The 21,077-nt window shown below is 47.1% G+C and overlaps 1 protein-coding gene across 3 annotated transcripts in view; it reads left to right on the top strand.

The window, feature by feature from the left end:
* tgfbr3 (transforming growth factor, beta receptor III) overlaps positions 1-21,077 on the top strand; it is a 235,941-nt gene that overhangs the window by 169,352 nt on the left and 45,512 nt on the right. For all 3 annotated transcript variants that reach the window (XM_072510477.1, XM_072510478.1, XM_072510476.1), the window contains exon 8: positions 549-741. In XM_072510477.1, the coding sequence (XP_072366578.1) occupies positions 549-741 (193 nt within the window). The remainder of the gene's footprint in view (positions 1-548; positions 742-21,077) is intronic.

Genomic DNA, 21,077 nt, shown 5'->3' with positions numbered 1-21,077 from the left:
CCCTAGTCGCCACATTCTGGCGCCTGTTCGGGGAGGCTGGTACGGGAAGTGCTGCTGGCCTGCCTTGGTCTACTTTAAAAGCCAGCTATTTAGCCCTGTGCTAATAAAGTGCCTATAAACGTGGCTTTGGTTATTGTGATTTCATTTATTCTCATAACCCCAGTAATACAAACATTCAAGCCTGTAGAGAGATTTTGTGATGCTTTTGTTATGGTAGCAAACTATTAATCTGTAAAATATTATTCAGCAAAACTAAAACTGTAGATAAAATGAGATTTTGATTAATGATTTTACATTTAGCACATTCTGGAAATCTGAAATTTAATTCCAGCATATAAACATTTGCTCTAGCTGAAGATCAAATTGAATATCTCTGCATAACATGCTCAAAAGGTTGAACTCATTTTGAAATACTTGATTTCCGGTAACATTTAATGTTAATTGTATGGAATTCTGGAATAGATTCATAGAAGCAAAAAAAAAGTGAAGTAATTACTCTTAATTAATTAGATTAGTTTTATGTTAAAATGTATTTCCATTGCATCAAGGTCTCTGGTCGGGACAGCATCAACAGTCGAGACACAGAATCATCTATGATTATGGTGAAAAAGACATCATCTGATTTGACATCCGCCAAGATTGATCTCCTGCACTGGGCTCAAGAACATGGACACACTCCAATTACTTCATATACGAAAGCCTCAGTTGCTAACAAAGTTCATTTAAGGCTTCAGGAAGCTGGTAAGTGTTGATGAGTGTATTTACCATGAATTGTATTCTGAGCACCTAGAATCTCACCAACAAAACGTAAATGTTCATTTAATGCAAATGTTGAATTAAAGCAAGTTCGAATGAGCTACTAGTAATGCTTTCATCCCTGACCGTTCAAAACAAATATGTAATAAGTCTAGTTAATGAATGTTCTTTTGCATTAATGACACTGTGAAATCTTTTAGGTTTAGTTATAAATAATTGCCTCAGTGCACTTCACTGTAATCACAAATCTGTTCCTGCACTAAGTAGCACTCAGTTCGCTTTTGTATATATGATGAAACAGCAGGTTACCAACTTAATGCATGGTGCAAACAAGGTAAAACCAGCAACATTTACTTAGTTCCTATGTGTTGTTCCGTGGCAGAGGCATCAATCAAACATGGTACCCTGTCTTGGGTGCTGTTGAGCTACTTGAGTTTAGTTGTGGCTGCACCTATTCAGCTGAGTATTCCGACCCACTCCCAATGGACTGAAGATAGTGGTGAGAACTGAAGTGGCCAGACACCATGGGCTGGATTCTCTGCCGGCGGCATTCTCCGTTGCACCAATAGCGCGCCCACGTTTATCCCGGTGGGGTTTCCAGAATGGAAAATCCCATTGGAAGGTGGCGGGAATGGGGAATCCCACTGCCGGCAAGGGCACTCCACTCAGGAAAAAGCGACTGGCAGAATGGAGAATCACGCCCCATATGTTTCAGAGTGCCCAGCCTCTGCATCGCTCCAGCAACCACAGTGTTGATATGGCTGTTCCTTTCAAGGTACATAATACTAGGACATTAATGGGGAAGACTCATTGGTGGTTAGTCGGGTCTTTGTAAGTTGGTGATGGTTGCGCCTCTTCTTTGGATTGGATTGGATTGGATTGGATTTGTTTATTGTCACGTGTACCGAGGTACAGTGAAAAGTATTTTTCTGCGAGCAGCTCAACAGATCATTAAGTACATGGGAAGAAAAGGGAATAAAAGAAAATACATAATAGGGCAACACAACATATACAATGTAACTACATAAGCACTGGCATCGGATGAAGCATACAGGGTGTAGTGTTATTGAGGTCGGTCCATAAGAGGGTCATTTAGGAGTCTGGTGACTGTGGGGAAGAAGCTGTTTTTGAGTCTGTTAGTGCGTGTTCTCAGACTTCTGTATCTCCTGCCCGATGGAAGAAGTTGGAAGAGTGAGTAAGCCGGGTGGGAGGGATCTTCGATTATGCTGCCCGCTTTCCCCAGGCAGCGGGAGGTGTAGATGGAGTCAATGGATGGGAGGCAGGTTCGTGTGATGGACTGGGCGGTGTTCACGACTCTCTGAAGTTTCTTGCGGTCCTGGGCCGAGCAGTTGCCATACCAGGCTGTGATGCAGCCCGATAGGATGCTTTCTATGGTGCATCTGTAAAAGTTGGTAAGGGTTAATGTGGACATGTCGAATTTCCTTAGTTTCCTGAGGAAGTATAGGCGCTGTTGTGCTTTCTTGGTGGTAGCGTCGGCGTGGGTGGACCAGTGGATGTTGTCTACATGGATTTTAGCAAGGCATTTGACAAGGTCCCACATGGAAGATTGGTTAAACAGTTAAATCCCATGGGATACAGGGTAATGTGGCAAGCCAGTTAGAAAGTTGGCCGAGTAACAGGAAACAAAGGGCAATGGTCGATGGATGCCCTTGCAAATGCAAAGTTGTTTCAAGAGGTGTTCTACAGGGTTTGGTGTTGGGACCCTTACTGTTTGTATTATATATGAACAATTTGGACGTGAACGTGGGGGTCACGATTGGTAAGCTTGCAGACGACACAAAGATTGGCCAAATAGTGGATAGTGTAGTGGATAGCAATATGGCGCAATCTACTGGCCACGTTGCACCCGAAAGGCCGGTTGATGCCGGGAGATCAGAACCTGCAAGACGTGGTGATCTGAAGATGCTTGCCCTTGGGGCAGGGTGGCACTGCTGGTGCCACCTGGGAATCTTGCCAATGCCAGCCTGGCACTGCCAGCTGGCAGGGACACCTGCCAGGGTGCTTGGTGGCATTTTCCCCACGACGAGGATCGGGCCTGGGGGTGCCCTGCACGTGTACGGTGAGGTGCGGGGCTGTGGGGGGCCAAAGACCCCTTATAGGTGAATTGGAACTTTTGGAGGGTTCACGGGTCACGTCGGGGGGGGGGGTGGTTGTCGAGAGACGGCGTCCCAATCTCTTCCTGCTGAAGCTCCTCAGTGCAGGAAACAAGACTAAGTGCAGCCGCGGTGGGACCTTCCCTGCTGAGGCACCGAATTGAAACAGAGTCCCGATAGATAGGGGCAGCCATAATCTCCAAAAAGATTTAATTGGGTTGGTGGAGTGAGTGGTAAATTGGCAGATGATTTTAATGCAGAAATGTGAGTTCATGCATTTAGGAAGATCAAACGGTTATATGGAGTACACAATAAATGGGAATTACTAAGGGGTAAATGAAGTGGGAGATCTTGGTGTGCAAGTAGGGGCGTCATAGAATTTACAGTGCAGAAGGAGGCCATTCGGCCCATCGAGTCTGCACCAGCTCTTGGAAAGAGCACTCTACCCAACGTCAACACCTCCACCCTATCCCCATAACCCAGTAACCTCACCCAACACTAAGGGCAATTTTGGACACTAAGGGCAATTTATCATGGCCAATCCACCTAACCTGCACATCTTTGGGCTGTGGGAGGAAACCGGAGCACCCGGAGGAAACCCACGCACACACGGGGAGGATGTGCAGACTCCGCACAGACCGTGACCCAAGCTGGAATCGAACCTGGGACCCTGGAGCTGTGAAGCAATTGTGCTATCCACAAGGCTACCGTGCTGCCTGTCACGATAACACAATGGTTAGCACTATTGCTTCACAGCGCCAGGGACCCGGGTTCGATTCCCGGATTGGGTCACTGTCGGTGTGGAGTCTGCACGTTCTCCCCATATCGGTGTGGAGTCTGCACGTTCTCCCCATGTTTGTGTGGGTTTCTTCCGGGTGCTCTGGTTTCCTCCCACAGTCCAAAGATGTGCGGGTTAGGTGGATTGGTCACACTAAATTGCCCCGTAGTGTCCAAACGTTAGCTGGGGTTGCTGGGTTACGGGGATAGGGTGGAGATGTGAGCTTAGGTAGGGTGCACTTTCAGGGACCGGTGTAGACTCAATGGGCCGAATGGCCTCCTTCTGCACTGTGTACTCTATGATTCTGAGTAAACAGGTCCCTAAAGGCAGCAGTTCAGGTAGACAAGGTTGTAGACAAGGCATATGCAATGTTCTCCTTCATTGGCAGAAGTGTAGACTAATGGGGCTACTTGGTTAAGGGGATGGGGTTGAGATGTGGGCTTAAGTAGGGTGCTCTTTCCAAGAGTCGGTCCAGACTCGATGGGCCGAATGGCCTCCTTCTGCACTGTAAATTCTATGGTTCTATGATAAAATTAAAGATATAATGTTGGAATTGAATGAAACATTGGTGAGGTCACAACTGGAGTATTATGTGCTGAACTGGTCACCACATTACAGGAAGGACGTTATTGCTCTGGAGAGAGTGCAGAGAAGGTTTACAAGAATGTTGCCAGGGCTAGAAAAGTGTAGCTATGAGGAGAGATGGGACAGGTTAGGGTGACTTTCCTTGGAACAAAGAAGGCTGAGGGGGGACTTGATTGAGGTGTACAAAATTATGAGGGGAAGAGATAGAATAGACAGGATAAAATTGTTTCCTTTGATGGAGAATTCTAAAACCAGGGGACATAGATTCAAGATAAGTGGCAGAAGGTGTAGCGGGGACCAGAGTAAGAACCTTTTTTACGTCGAGGGTAGTGGGAGTCTGGAATTTGCTGCACAAGTTGGTGGTGGAGGCAGAGACATGCCTTGCCATGCTACCCTGTTCCACCCGCTGACATTGAGATGTGCTGTTGTCAGGAGGAGGGGACAACCTCCATCTCCCTGTAGCGAGGCTCCGTGTCAGCCTCTGGTGCTCTCTCCTCCTGGACAGTGCCCGTAGGACCCTGAGGGTCACCTTGGATTTCGGCGCGGAGAATGCAGCCCAAGGTTATTTTGTTTCTCGACTGGGTTTGATAGTTTAACTCTACCTAGTTAAAACAGTTATAAATTCCATTTTGGTAGTTGAAGATGTATAAAATTTGTGGTCGTTTTGAAACTGAAGTGCTGGAAGTGATTCAGAAATTCTTAATGGAGACAAGAGACGTATTGCAGCTGCTGTGGGGGAATTTGGCCATTCAACTGTCTGCAGAACAAGTGGCTGCCTAACAGGTGCAAGACCTTCACAAAGAAGAAGACAAGTTGCTTCTAACCGTAGCATCATGAAAAAAAGATCTTTGCGGCTCAACAGGAAATCAACATTAAGTTGGCAAGAGGCACTAATTGCTGCAACAAATGTTGGTCAGAATATGGCTGGCTCCTAAAGATACTCAAAATTCTGTTGCTTCTATTAAGAGTCAAAATTCAATTGTCAGTCAACTTTTTTTTAAAAATATGTTTTATTGAAATTTTTTTCCCAAACAATTTTTCCCCTCTTACAAAGCAAATGCAACAATAACAATACAGAAATTTTTAACAATACACAAGTAACAAAACCCCCTTATCTTTGACCTAAACTAACCCCCCCCCCCCTCCCCCCCCCCCTTCCCCCTGGGTTGCTGCTGCTGGTCATCTGTCTTCCCTCTAACGTTCCCCTAGGTAGTCGAGAAATGGCTGCCACCGCTTGGTGAACCCTTGAGCCGATCCTCTCAGGGCAAACTTTATCTGCTCCAGTTTAATGAACCCCGCCATATCATTTACCCAGGCCTCCAGTCCGGGGGGTTTCGCCTCCTTCCACATGAGTAGGATCCTGCGCCGGCTACTAGGGACGCAAAGGCCACAACGTCAGCCTCTTTCGCCTCCTGCACTCCCGGCTCTTCCGCAACTCCAAATAGAGCTAACACCCAGCCTGGTTTGACCCGGGCCTTCACCACCCGCGAAATCACTCCCGTCACTCCCTTCCAATACCCTTCCAGTGCTGGGCACGCCCAAAACATATGTGCGTGGTTTGCCGGGCTCCCGCCACACCTCCCACATTTGTCCTCTACTCCAAAGAACCTGCTCAATCTTGCTCCCGTTATGTGTGCTCTATGTAGCACTTTAAATTGAATCAGGCTAAGCCTGGCGCATGAGGAAGAGGAATTTACCCTGCTTAGGGCATCAGCCCACATACCCTCCTCTATCTCCTCCCCTAGTTCTTCTTCCCACTTTCCTTTTAGTTCGCCCACCGACTCCTTCCCCTCTTCCCTCATCTCTCGGTAAATCTCTGACACCTTGCCCTCTCCGACCCACACCCCTGAAAGCACCCTGTCCTGTATCCCCTGTGTCGGGAGCAACGGAAATTCCCTCACCTGTTGTCTAGTAAACACCCTCACCTGCATGTATCTCAAGAAATTTCCCCGGGGCAACTTATACTTTTCCTCCAATGCTCCCAAGCTCGCAAAAGTCCCATCTATAAATAAATCTCCCACCCTCCTAATTCCCAACTGGTACCAGCTCTAAAATCCTCCATCCATTCTTCCTGGGGCGAACCTATGGTTGTTCCTGATTGGGGACCCCACCAGGGCTCCCCGCACCCCTCTCTGTCGCCTCCACTGTCCCCAGATATTCAATGTTGCCGCCACCACCGGGTTCGTGGTAAGCTTTTTAGGTGAGATCGGTAGCGGCGCCGTCACCAGCGCCTCTAAACTCGTCCCTTTACAGGACTTTCTCTCCAGTCTTTTCCACGCCGCTCCCTCACCCTCCATCATCCATTTACGTATCATTGCCACATTGGCAGCCCAACAGTAATCGCCCAAGTTCGGTAGTGCCAATCCTCCTCTGTCCCTACTACGCTGAAGGAACCCCCTCCTTACTCTCGGAACTTTCCCTGCCCACACGAAGCTCGTGATGCTCCTGTCTATTTTATTAAAAAAGGTCTTGGTGATTAGTATAGGGAGACATTGAAATACAAATAAGAACCTCGGGAGGACCATCATCTTAATTGCTTGCACCCTGCCCGCCAGCGATAGAGGCTGCATGTCCCACCTCTTGAAGTCCTCCTCCATTTGTTCTACCAACCGTGTCAGATTAAGTCTGTGCAAGGTTCCCCAGCTCCTAGCGATCTGAATCCCCAGGTATCGGAAGTTTCTTTCCACTTTCCTTAGAGGCAAGCCTTCTATCTCTCTACTCTGGTCCCCTGGATGTATCACAAATAATTCACTCTTCCCCATGTTTAGCCTATACCCCGCGAAATCCCCGAACCCCCTCAAAATTTGCATAACCTCTATCATCCCCCCCGCTGGGTCCGGCACGTATAACAATAGATCATCCGCGTATAACGAGACTCGGTGTTCTTCTCCCCCTCTAATCACCCCTCTCCATTTCCTGGAGTCTCTCAACGCCATGGCCAGAGGTTCAATTGCCAACGCGAACAACAATGGAGACAGCGGGCATCCCTGTCTTGTTCCCCTATATAGTCGGAAATACTCCGATCTATGTCGACCTGTAACTACGCTTGCCATTGGAGCCCCATAAAGAAGTCTAACCCAGCGAATAAACCCGTTCCCAAACCCAAACCTCCTTAACACTTCCCATAAATACTCCCACTCCACCCTATCAAATGCCTTATCTGCGTCCATTGCCGTCACTATCTCTGCCTCCCCCTCCACTGGGGGCATCATTATCACCCCTAATAGTCGTCGCACGTTAACATTCAGTTGTCTCCTTTTTACGAACCCTGTCTGGTCTTCGTGCACCACCCCCGGGACACAGTCCTCTATCCTCGATGCCAGTACCTTTGCCAACAATTTGGCATCCACGTTCAATAATGAAATGGGTCTATAGGGCCCGCACTGCAACGGATCTTTATCCCTCTTCAAAATTAACGATATCGTCGCCTCCGACATTGTCGGGGGTAGAGCCCCCCCTTCCCTGGCCTCATTGAACGTCCCCATCAACGGGGCCAACAAGTCCACATATTTTCTGTAATATTCCATCGGGAACCCGTCTGGTCCCGGGGCCTTCCCTGCTTGCAAGCTTCCCAGTCCCTTAATAACCTCGTCCACCCCAATCGGTGCCCCCAGGCCTACCACCCCCCGCTCCTCCACTTTCGGGAACCTCAATTGGTCCAGGAACTGCCGCATCCCCTCTTCTCCCTCTGAGGGTTGAGACCTATACAGTTCCTCATAGAAGGTCTTGAACACCTCATTTATCTTTCCTGCCCTTCGCACCGTATCTCCCCATTCGTCTCTAATTCCTCCTATCTCCCTCGCTGCTGCCCTCTTTCGCAATTGATGAGCTAACAGGCGACTAGCCTTTTCCCCATATTCATACCTCCTCCCCTGTGCCTTCCTCCACAGTACCTCCGCCTTTCTGGTGGTCAGAAGGTCAAATTCCGTCTGGAGTCGTCTCCTCTCCCTGTACAATTCCTCCTCCGGGGTCTCTGCAAATTCCCTATCCACCCTTAAAATCTCCCCCAGTAATCTTTCCCTTTCCTTGGCCTCTGTTTTCCTTTTGTGGGCCCCAATGGAGATCAGCTCTCCTCTGACCACCGCTTTTAGTGCTTCCCATACCACTCCCACAGGGACCTCGCCATCAGTCAACTTTTTGAGACGCAGAGATCACCAGAGTAAATTATATTTGTGGTACTAAATTGTTAATTAAAAGGACTGAAGCTGTTTGTATTATTTAATTTTTTTTTATTGCTCATCACCGCTATTCACAATGTATATTGATGATCTAGATGAGTGAACTGAATGTAATATCTCTAAATTTGCAGATGACACAAAGAGCTGGGTGGGAGGGTGAGCTGTGGGAAAGATGCAGAGATGGCTTGGACAAGCTGAGTGCATGGGCAAATGCATGGCATACGCACTATGATAAATGTGAGGTTATCACTTTGGTAGCAAGAACACAAAGGCAGATTATTATCTGAATAGCTATACATTGAGAGGGGGGAATGTGCAACGAGACCTGGGTGTCTTCATACGCCAGTCGCTGACGGGAAGCATGCAGGTGCAGCAGGGGGTAAACAATGGCTTTCATAGCGAGACAGTTCGAGTACGGGAGCAGGGATGTATTGCTGCAATTATACAGGTCTTGGTGAGACCACACCTGGAATATTTTGTGCACTTTTGGTCTTCTGATCTGAGGAAGGATGTTCTCGCTATACTGGGAATGCAGCGAAAGTTTACCAAACTGATCGCTGGGATGGCGGGACTGATGTATGAGGAGAGATTGAGTCGGTTAGGATTATATTCGCTGGAGTTCAGATGAATGAGGGGGGGATAAAATTATAACAGGGCTAGGACAGGGGAGATGCAGGAAGGATGTTTCCGATGGTGGGGGAGTCCAGACCCGTGGTCACAATCTGAGGATACGGGGTAGACCATTTAGGACTGAGATGAGGAAAACTTTCTTCACCCAGTGAGTGGTGAGCCTGAAGAATTCACTATCACAGCAAGTAGTTGAGGCCAAAACACTGTATGCTTTCAAGAAGGAATTAGATGCAACTCTTGGGGTGAAAGTGATGAAAGGATAAGGGGGTAGGTGGGAACTGGCTATTGAGTTGGATGATCAGCCATGATCATAATGAGTGACAGAGCAGGCTCGAAGGGCCGAATGTCCTCTTCCTGCTCCTATTTTCTATATTTCTACATTCCTGAGTCTCTGGAAGTAACCAAAAGTTGGCTTCTTAAAAGATCCAGGGTGTAAGATAATTGTGAGAGTGGATGCATGGTGTTTCCTGGTCACAAAGTTATTTTGAAGGAGGAGACTGCTGCAGTAAATTGCACACATTTCTTTACCTTCTGAAAAATGAGTTTACATTCAGCAGAAACGGATCATGTAAATGTCTCTTTGCTTTCTTGCTGTGAGGATTCTAAATGAAATGTGAAAAGGCTATGGCAACAGATATCCATGGCGATCCAAACCAGAAGCCAAGTCCTGATGACCTGCATGCGGTGCTGCAAGAAGTTCAATGATCTCACATAAATGGGCAAAGAGTGCCAACTGGTACAGCCACCCAAGTGGCATTGCCAGGCTGGCAGTGTCTGGATAGCACCAGCATGGCAAAGGAACCACTCTTCCCAAAGGGCATGCACCTGGAGGCCTCCGATCTCCTGGAAGACCCCAATGAGTGCCGTTCCATCGTCCACGTTTGTGGAGACCAATACTGAACGGCGCTCGCCCAAGGTCTCCAAGGCGAAGGCGATAGGTCCCACGCCTTGGGTACCTCGGGAATTTCCACATTAAAATGAGACTTGTCGCCTCGCTCTAATATGCAGATTCGATGAACATTAATCCCGCACACAATGGGTGGGATTCACATTGCAACGTCTCATGAGATTGCGTTAGATCTCGCGAGGCGTTGCGAGCCGGGTAGATCCCAGGAGCCGGGTTTCCTGACTTATATCCGCCACGCTGCGTTGCGGCGGGTTGCTTTACAGGTGCAGCATGGCCGTAAAATCATAGAATCCCTACAGTGCAGAAGGGAGACCATTCGGCCTATTGTGTCTGCACCGCCCATCGAACGAGCATGCCCACTCCACTGTCCACCCCACCTAATCTCCATAAACCCCATCATGGCCAATCCACCTAACCTGCACATCTTTGGACTGTGGGAGGATAACGGAGCACCCGGAGGAAACCCACGCAAACATGGGGAGGATGTACAAACTCCACACACAGTGACCCAAGGCCAGAATTGAACTCCAGTCCCTGGCGCTGTGAGGCATGCCACCATGCCGCCCACAATCTCTATCAATCACAACAACTACTATCATTCACTGTCACCAACTCAGATTCTGGCACTGCATGTAATTTAGAAGATAGTGCAGTGCTTGGAGTAACACTAGGCATGTGTGGCTTGCAGCCAAGGCAGAGAGACAGTAGTGCATGTGCTAGCTTGCTGAGGTTGAGACTGCACGTCCATTCAGTTGCAGAGTACTGAAACGAAGCATGGGTTTTTGATGTGCACGCCACAGAAGAAAGCTGATGGAAGGGTATACGCAGCAAAACACTTAATGCGTTGACAGCCGAGCCAGAAAGCCTGTGAATAATATCCAGGAGGACAGACTGATCCAATACCAACGTGGGACACGGCTTTGCACAGACCCTGGAGTCCACTCTTTCCAACATGGAACTGATGACCAACTCCATTAGCACGCTGTAGACCTAATCCTAATACAGTGCAAATACAGCACAAGCTATCCAATGTCCGTATTGAAATCTCAGACTGAAGCCATGCAAGATCAGCATTTTAACAATACAAGCTTTGACCATGACAAGAGGTACCAATGTTAGAGGGGCTGGCAGGTTGTCACGGCAGTTAGGCATTCTCTCCTCCAGGGACATGGAGGATAAATTGCTGTCTTTGAGGATGACAGCATTCATGCTCCTACCACTCTACCACAACCCATGCTGGTGCATGCCAACCACCCAGCCGGGATTGCTGACTCTCATACCAAGATGGTGCAGTCTGCAGCTGCCTTCCAGGCTCAGGGCTGTTCGAGGTCATCCTCCGAGGAAATTTGCAGCTCCCCAATGAAACCAGAAGACATTTGATTAAGTGTCACATAAAAGGCTATTGCAGAAAATAAAAGCTCATGGATTAGGGGGTAACATAGAATCACAGAGTCACAGACTACTACAGTGCAGAAGAGGCCCTTTGGCCCACCGAGTCTGCATCGATGCATGAAAGGCCCTGGCCTGCCCACCTAATCCTATTTTCCAGCACTTGGCCTATAGCCTTGAATATTAAGACGTGCCAAGTACTCATCCAGGTACTTTTTAAACGATGTGAGGGAACCCACATCTACCCTCCCAGGCAGTGCATGAAAATGAAAATCGCTTATTGTCACAAGTAGGCTTCAAATGAAGTTACTGTGAAAAACCCCTAGTCGCCACATTCCGGCACCTGTTCGGGGAGGCTGTTACGGGAATTGAACCGTGCTACTGGCCTGCCATGGTCTGCTTCAAAGCCAGCAATTTAGCCCTGTGCTAAACAGCCCCTGACCAGACCGTCCACATTCCAGACTGTCACCACCCTCTGGGTAAAAACATTTTTCCTCATACCCCACTGAACCTCCCGCCTCTCACTTTGAACTTGTGGCCCCTTGTAACCGACCCTTCACCTAAGGGGAACAGCTGTTCCCTATCCACCCTGTCCATGCCCCTCATAACTTTGTATACCTCGATCAGGTTGCCACTCCGTCTTTTCCCTTCCAGCGAAAAGAACCCAAGCCTATCCAACCTCTCTTCATAACTAAAATGTTCCATCCTAGGTGTAATCACCCTGGTATAACGCCTCTGCACCCGTTCAGTACAATCACATCCCTCCTATAATGTGGCGACCAGAACTGCACACAGTACTCCAGCTGTGGCCTCACCAACGTTCTACATAACTCCAACATGACTTCCTTGCTTTTGTAATCTATGCCATGCTTGAGAAAGGCAAGTGTATCGTGTGCCTTTTTTACCATCCTGTTAATCCGCCCTTCTGCCTTCAGGGATCTATTTACAAACATGCCATAGTTTCTTTGTTCTTCAGGACTTCCCAGTGCTCCTTCCGAAGTGTAACACCTCACGTTTCAGGATTAAATTCCATTTGCCACTTTTCTGCCCATTTGACCATCCCGTCTATATCCCGTATATATCTTCCGACAACTCAAGACTCAGCCTCGCTATTAACCACCCGGCTAATCTTTGTCATTGCAAACTTACTGATCCTACCCCCCCACATAGTCATCTTAGTCATTTGTATAAATGATGAATAATAGGGGAACCAGCACAGATCCCTGTGGTACGTCACTGGACACTAGCTTCCAGTCACTAAAACAGCCGTCTGTCATCACCCTCTGTCTCCTACAGCTCAGCCAGCTTCGAATCCACCGTATCAAGTTCCCCTGTATCCCATGTGCATTTGCCTTCTTTATAAGTCTCCCATGTGGAACCTTGTCAAATGCTTTGCTAAAATCCATGTAAACTACATCAACTGCACTACCCTCATCTACACACCTGGTTACATGTTCAAATTTGTTCGGCTTAACCTTCCTCTGACAAAGCCATGCTGACTATTTCTGATCAAACCTCTCCAAGTGGAGATAGATTCTCTCCTTCAGAATTTTCTCCTCCGGTTTCCCCACCACTAGCGTGAGACACACTGGCCTGCAGTAGTCCCCTGGCTTATCCCTACAGCCTTTCCTAAATAGTGGATCACATTCACTGCTCTCCAGTCCTCTGGCACCTCTCCCGTGGCCAGAACAGAATTAAATATTTGGATCAGGCCCCCTGTGATCTCCTCCCTCGCCTACCACAGTAACCTGGGTCACAATTCATCCGGACCTGGAGATTTCTCCACTTTTAAGCTGCCAACACCTCCTAATACCTTGTCCCTCCCTATGGCAACTTGCTTAATAACCTCACAGTCTCTCTCTCAGAGTTCCATATCTGCCTCCTCATTCTCTTGGGCGAAGACAGATGAGAAATATTCATTTAACACCCAACCAATATCCTCTGGCTCCACTCTCAGATTCCCCCCTTGATCCCTAATGGGCCCTACATTTTCCCTAGTTTTCCTCTTCCCATTAATATACTTATAGAATATCTTGGGATTTTTCCTGCTTAACCAGCTAGAGATTTCCCATATGCCCTCTCTGCTCTCTTGATTGCTTTCTTAAGCTCCACCCTGCACTCTCTGTACTCCACTAATGCCTTTGTTGATTTGCTCCCCTTGTACTTGCTAAAAGCCTCTCTCTTCCTTCAGATTGTATCCTGAATATCTCTGGTCATCCATGGTTCTCTGGGCTTGTTACTCCTTCCTATTACCCTAGAGAGAACATGTTGGGCCTGTGTCGTCCTCATTTCCTCTTTGAACACCCCCACTGCCCTTCTGTAGATCTCCCCACCAGTAACTTTTTCCAATTTACCTTGCCCAGATCCTGCCTTATTTTACTAAAGTCTGCTCTCACCCAATCCAATACCCTTTTCTGCAATTTGCCTATTTCCTTGTCCATAATAAACTTAATTTGCACCATGTTGTGGTTACTATCACTAAAATGCTCCCCCTCCATCATATCAACCACCTGTCCCACTTCAGTCCCCAGAATTAGGTCCAGCACTGCACCATTCCTTGTTGGACCCTCCACATGTTGAGCTAAAAAGCTCTCTTGTATACATTTTACAAACTCTGCTCTTTCTAAGTCATTAGCACAATGACTATCCCAATTAATGTTGGGAAAGTTGAAATCATCCATTATAATTACCCTGTTTTTATTTTTACACGCTTCCGCAAATTACGCACATATTTCCTCCTCGATTTCCCTCTGACTATCTGAGAGCCCATAATAAATACTTTGCAATGTGGCTGTCCCTTTTTTATTCCTAAACTTTATCCGCAGAGCTTCATTTAACACCACCCCCAAGATGTCATCTCTCCTTACTGCAGTAATTGACTCCTTAATTAATAGTGCAATGCCTCCCCCTCTTTTTTCCCCCTCCCCTGTCCCTCCTGAAGATTCTATATCCCGGTATGTTAAGCTGCCAATCGTGCCCCTCCCTCAACCACATCTCCGTGATGGCTACTATATCATAATTCCACGTGTCAACCCTCGTCCTCAACTCATCCATTTTACCTGTAATACTCCGGGCATTAAAGTGGAGGCCATTCAGCCTCGTTTTACTCTCCTGAAACTTACTACTGCTGTATTCCCTCTGACTTGATGTTATTTTTTATTATGCTGTGTCCCTATTCTGCTGGCAGTCTGTGTCCCTCACCCTGCTGAATTAGTTTAAACACCTCCCAACAGCACTTGCAAACCCGCCAGCAACGATGTTAGTCCTGCTCTGGTTCAGACGTCGAACGTCCCACGTATACAGGTCCCTCCTTCCTCAGAAACGGTCCCAGTGGTCCAGGAATTTAAAATCCTCCCTCCTGCACCAACTCTTAAGCCGTGCATTCATCTGTGCTTTCTCCTATTTTTATACTTGCTAGCGCGTTGGAATGGATTGAAGATTGGTTGGCTAATCGGAAACAGAGTTGGCCTAAATGGGTCTTTTTCTGGTTGGGAGGATGTGATGAATGGTACACTACAAGGATCAGTGCAGGGGTCACAGCCTATTAGAATTTATTCAAATGATTTGGATGAGGAGACTGAAGGTATGGGGCTGGATACTCCATTTGAGAGACTATTTGCTGACGCTGGCGTGGGAACAGTGGCGTTTTACACCCGACAAAACGGCGCAAAAGCTGCACCGATCCTCTGTCTAGTAGGGGCTAGCAGGCACGCAGCGTAGAGCCCCCGGCTTTAGCTGCGGATGAGGCTGGAGAATTGCCGGACCCATGGCCGCGCATGCGCACGGCGGCAGCTTGCAGCAGCCGTGCCGTGCAACATGGCGCCGGCCACACCCGGACCCAACTTGCCATATAATGCCCTCCTTTGACCAGGCTCACCACCGCCGGACCAACCCCTACTAGTGCCCCCAGCCCACGCCAAAGCCCCCCCTGCCCACGGAACGGCTCCCACCTGACCGTGGTGGCGCTGGACTCAACCGCAGCTGCCACGCCGAGTTCCTGAAAATAAATAGGACATATGTCCCACGCATCGGAGGAGGGCCTCGGGTGACGTCCTGAGGCTGTCCCATTGGCGTGCGTTTTGAAGGGGACGGAGCATTGCAAAAGCGGCGCCGCCCCCGATTTCAGCGCAAACGGGGATTCTCCAGCCGATCACCGAACGCGATTTCGGTGTCGGAGACCAGAGAATCCCGCCCATGGTTGCTAAATTTGCTGACTACACAAAGATGGGTAGGAGAGTAATTTGTGACGAGGATGTAAGGAGGCTACAAGGCATTTAAAAATGGTGCCCCGATCCACGGATCATCTTCTCACCAGTGCAGGAAACACGGGTATGAGTGACCAATTTCCCCAAGGACATTCCAGGTGGGTTTTTATGACAACCGATAGTTTCATGGTCACCATTCCTGAGCTGCCACAGTGGGATTTGAACACATGTCATTTGAGAGCAATAACACTGAATTATAAGTCCATTAATCTCTGAACTGCTAGTCCATTAATATTACTCTACACCGCCATCTGCCCCTTGATGGTGCCCCATTACGTGAGCTGCACTTGAACCTCTAGGTGATAGCGGTTGTTGGTTTAGATGGTTCTGTCAAAGAAACATTGGCAAAAAGCATGTCCTGGAAAATCCATGAAACAACCTAATCCATTGTAAAATGTCATTATTTTTAATAATAATAAGTAACTGCGAAAACAAAAAAAACAAGGCGGCAAGTTAACTCCAGGAAGTTGTGCTTGTAAACATTCCAATATTAGAGGCTCCGTTCACTTTTTATTTAAAAAAAAACCATACTGATTGAGTTCATCAGCATCTCGTGTCTTGCACAAAAGTTTGTTCCACAGGAATTGTTCATTAGGGAATTCTGTAATTTTGGAACCTGAACAGCAGCACACATTTTCCCTAACTCTGTTCAAGAAACACTTCAGTCTCCCTAGTGGTATCATCCAGTTCACCTATGTTACAACTGAAAATATATTGCAGGCGCAAGTCTACTGCAAAAAGCACTTGCAGATAAATTAGAAGTTATAAATGCCAATGACTTGCTAATTATTTGTAAACCAGCGGAAAAAAAGTTTTTTCAATGCAATAACTGAAGGATAGTATGAATGTTATAAAATTTGTTATTTTATATTTCCTTATCACCAAGGAAATCCGTACATGCTTCAATGCATTCAAGTGTCATTTTGTGAAATAGCAGAATTTCTATATGTAAAAGTACAATTATGGTTGGCTTGCTAACAGACCATTAAACATAGGACCAGGTGTAGGCCATTCAGCCCATCAAGCCCGTCCTGTCATCTAATGCGATCATGGCTGATCTGTGGCCTTATTCCATACACCTGCCTGTGGCCCATATCCCTTAATATCTTTGCTTAACAAAAATCTATCTCAACTGTTCTAGCTTCAACTGCTGTTTGTGGGACAGAGTTCCAAACCTCTACCACCCGAGTGAAGAAGTTCTTCCTAACATCTCTCCTGAACGGTCTGCCCTTAATTTTTAGTCTATAACCCCTAGTTTTAGAATCTTTAACCAGTGGAAATAGTTTATCTTTATTTACCCTGCCTTTCCCCATTAATATCTTAAATCCTTTGATCAATGGGCAGCATGGTGGTTAGCACAATTGCTTCACAGCTCCAGGGTCCCAGGTTCGATTCCGGCTTGGGTCACTGTCTGTGCGGAGTCTGCACATCCTCCCCGTGTGTGCGTGGGTTTCCTCCGGGTGCTCCGGTTTCCTCCCACAGTCCAAAGATGTGCAGGTTAGGTGGATTGGCCATGATAAATTGCCCTTAGTGTCCAAAATTGCCCTTAGTGTTGGGTGGGGTTACTGGGTTATGGGGATGGGGTGGAGGTGTTGACCTTGGGTGGGGTGCTCTTTCCAAGAGCTGGTGCAGACTCGATGGGCCGAATGGCCTCCTTCTGCACTGTAAATTTGATCTATGAAATCATCCTTAACCTTCTAAATTCTATCGCAAAAGGCCTAATTTGTGTAATCCCCCCTTGTAACATAACCCAGGCCAAAATATCCTTGCTATGGTGTGGTGCCCAGAACTGCTCACAGTACTCCAAATGGGGTCTAACCAGGGTTTTGTATAGCTGCAGCATAACCCCTGTGTCTTTATATTCCAATCCTCTAGATATAAAGGCTAGCAATCCATTAGCTTTTTGGATTATTATCTGCACTTGTTTGTAGCATTTTAAGGATCTATGCACCTGAACCCCCAAGTCTCTTTGGACATCCACTGTACCTAATCTCTTTCCCTTTAGAAAATACTCTGCTCTATCCTTTTCTGGTCCAAAATGGATAACCTCACACTTGCTTACATTGAATTCCACCTGCCACAATTTTGCCCATTCACCTAGTCTGTCAATATCTCCTTGCAATTTTATGCTATCATCTAGGCTGTCTACAATGCCACCTAACTTTGTATCATCAGCAAATTTGGATGTATGACTTTCTACGCCATCATCCAAGTCATTAATGAATAATCATGGAACTTCAGTTGTCCCTGGCGATCACATGTGCAGGAAGTGTGTCCACCTACACCTACTGGCTAACTGCATTTTGGAGCTAGAGCTGAGAGTGGACTCACTGTGAAGCATCCGGATGCTGAGCAAGTCGTGGATAGTTCATTCAGTGAGGTGATCACACTGCAGGTGAGGATTGAGCAGGCAGAAAGGGCATGGGTGACCACCAGGCAAAATAGAGGAAGGCAAGTAGTGCAGGAGTTCCCTGTGGCCATCCACCTTTCTAACAAATATACCATTTTGGATACTATTGGGGTAGGTGACTCTAGAGGAATGATGTGGAGATGCCGGCGTTGGACTGGGGTGAGCACAGTACGTGTAGAAAGCAGTGGGCAGCCAACTTCATGGCATCATAGGTGAGTCTGCTGCACAAGAGGGGAAGAGGAAGACTGTCAGGGCTGGTCGGGGAATCAATTGCAAGGGGAATAGACAGGTGTTTCTGTGGCCAGGATGATATGTTACCTCCCTGGTACCAGGGTCTGAGATGGTACTGAACGGCTGCAGGGCTTACTGAAGTGGGAGGACAGGCAGACAGATGTTGTGGTAGGCATTGGTACCAACAATATAGGCAGAAAAAGGGATGAGGTCCTGAAAGCAGAATTTAGAGAGCTAGGAAGTTGATTAAAAACAGGACTCAAAAGATAGTAATCTCTGGATTACTTCCGGTGCCACATGCTAGTGAGTATAGAAATGTGAAGTTAGTCCAGATGAATGTGTGGCTGGAGAAATGGTGCAGGAGGGAGGGCTTTAGATTTCTGCGACATTGGGACTGTTTTTGGGAACAGTGGAACCTGTACAAGGTGGACTGCCTGCACGTGAACTGAAATGAGACCAGTGTCCTTGCGGGCAGGTTTGCTACTGCTGATGGGGAGGGTTTAAACTAACTTGACGGGCCTGTGATCCTGAGAGAAGGTTCCGCAGATACACAGCCAATATTAGAAGAGACATCAAGTGAGTCAGGAAGGTATAGAATGCATTGACCAATTAAGTCACAAGGGAGTTTGGCAAGATTGGATGGTATGTATTTTAATGCAAGGAGCCTGACTAACAAGGCAGATGAATTGAGGGCACAAATTAAAACATGGGGGTATGATATCATTGCTGTCACTGAGACTTGTTTGAGAGAGGGGCAGAATTGGCAGCTCAATATTCCAGGATACAGGATCTTCAGGCAAGATAGGGAAGGAGGTAAAAGAGATGGGGGTGGCACAATCTTGATCAGGGAATCAATATGGGTAGAACTTAAAAACCAAAAAGAAGCAATCACATTGCTGGGAGTGTTCTATAGGCCCGTCAGTCTGAGAGGAATAGAAGAGCACATCAATGGGCAAGTTTCAGAGAAGTGTAAAAGTAATAGGGTAGTGTTAGTGGGGTTTTTTAATTTGCCCAATGTTAACTCTGGTAGCCATAGTGTGAAAGGTTTAGAGGGAGCAGAATTCTTAAAATGCATCCAGGAGAACTTTTTAAACCAGTATGTAGAAGGTCGTACAAGAGGGGAGGCAGTCCTGGGCATAATTTTTGGTAACAAAGCTGGGCAAGTGGTTGAAGTATCAGTGGGGGAACATTTTGCAGACAGTGAAAATAACTCCATTAGATTCAAGATTGTTGTGGAAAAGGAGAAGGATGGGCCTGAGATGAAAGTTCTAAATTGGGGGAAGGCTGATTTTAAAGATCAGATATGATTTGGCCAGAGTGGACTGGGAACAGACACTTTTAAGTAAATCTGTGACAGAACCGTGGGATGCATTCAAGAAGGATTAGGGAGAGTAAAGGGCCAACATGTTCCAATCAAGAAAACGGGTGGGACCAACAAATCCAGTGAACCCTGGAGATCAAGGAATATGCAACATTTAATAAGGAGAAAAAGGGAGTTTTGTGGCAGATATCGAGGGCTCAAAACAACAGAAGCCCTCGAGGTGTATAGAATGTGCAAGAGAGAACTTAAAAAGGAAATTAGGAGAGCAAAAAGGGGACATGAAAGGATACTGGCAGGTAAAATAGAGGAAATTCCTAAATTGTTTCATAAGTATATTAAAAATAAAAGGATAACTAAGGAAAGAGTAGGGCCCATAAAGGACCGCAGTGGTAATTTGTGTGTGGAGCCAGAGGATGTAGATAGGGTTCTAAATGAATACTTTCTGTTGGTGTTCACATGTGAGAGGGACAGTATATATAGATGTCGGGGAGCTGGACTGTAATAAAATCAAAGAGATTAACTTAGATAGTGAGGAGGTTCTGAGTGGACTGGCAGGCTTAAAAGTAGACAAATCTCCAGGGCCAGACAAAATGTATCCCAGGCTGTTGAGTGAGGCAAAGGAGGAAAAAGCACGGACGCTGGCAATAATTTTCAGTTTCTCTCTGGCCACAGGAGAGGTTAACTCTGGTAGCCATAGTGTAAAAGGTGTAGAGGGACAATTTAGGAGGACTGGAGGATAGCCATTTGGTACCATTATTCAAGAAGGGAGGTCGGGATAAACCAGGAAATTACAGACCAGTCGGTGGTGGGGAAACAATTGGAGGCAGTTCTGAGAGGCAGAATTAATCTGCATTTAGAGATGCAGGGATTAATCAAGAACAGTCAGCATGGTTTTGTTAAGGGGAGGTCATATCTGATCAACTTAGATCAAACGAGGTGATTAGGTGTGTAGATGAGGGAAATGCATCTGACGTGGTCTACTTGGACTTCAACAAGGCTTTTGATCAGGTTCCACATGGGAGACTGACAGTGAAGGTGAGAGCCCATGAGATCCAAGGAAATTTGCTGAATTGGATCTAAAATTGGCTGAGTGGCAGGAAGGAGAGGGTGATGGTTGAAGGGTGTTTTTCTGACTGGAAGCCTGCGGCAAGTGGGGTCCCGCAGGGATCAACCAAAATGTTGGGATACCTTTTGGGACTCTCGGTCCTACTTACAGAGGATGCTATGGTTCATCTAATTATGGAATCCCCTATAACTACCACTTTTCTTTTTGCCCCCCTCCCCCTCGAATGGCCTCCTGTACCACGGTGGAGTGGTCAACTTGCTCATCCTCCCTAGAGTCCTTTTCCTCATCCACACAGGAAGAAAGTACCTCATACCTGTTGAACAAGGTCATGAGCTGAGGCTCCTCCATTTCGGAATTGAGGAACCTGCCTCATTTGTAGTTGCACCCTGCTGTCCCTGACCACTGGCCGAATTTGTGACACTTAAAACTATGGGATGTGACTGCCTC

This window comes from Scyliorhinus torazame, chromosome 7 (assembly GCF_047496885.1).
Source record: "Scyliorhinus torazame isolate Kashiwa2021f chromosome 7, sScyTor2.1, whole genome shotgun sequence".
NCBI classification, from domain to species: domain Eukaryota; kingdom Metazoa; phylum Chordata; class Chondrichthyes; order Carcharhiniformes; family Scyliorhinidae; genus Scyliorhinus; species Scyliorhinus torazame.
This window is presented reverse-complemented; position numbering and strand designations above follow the sequence as displayed.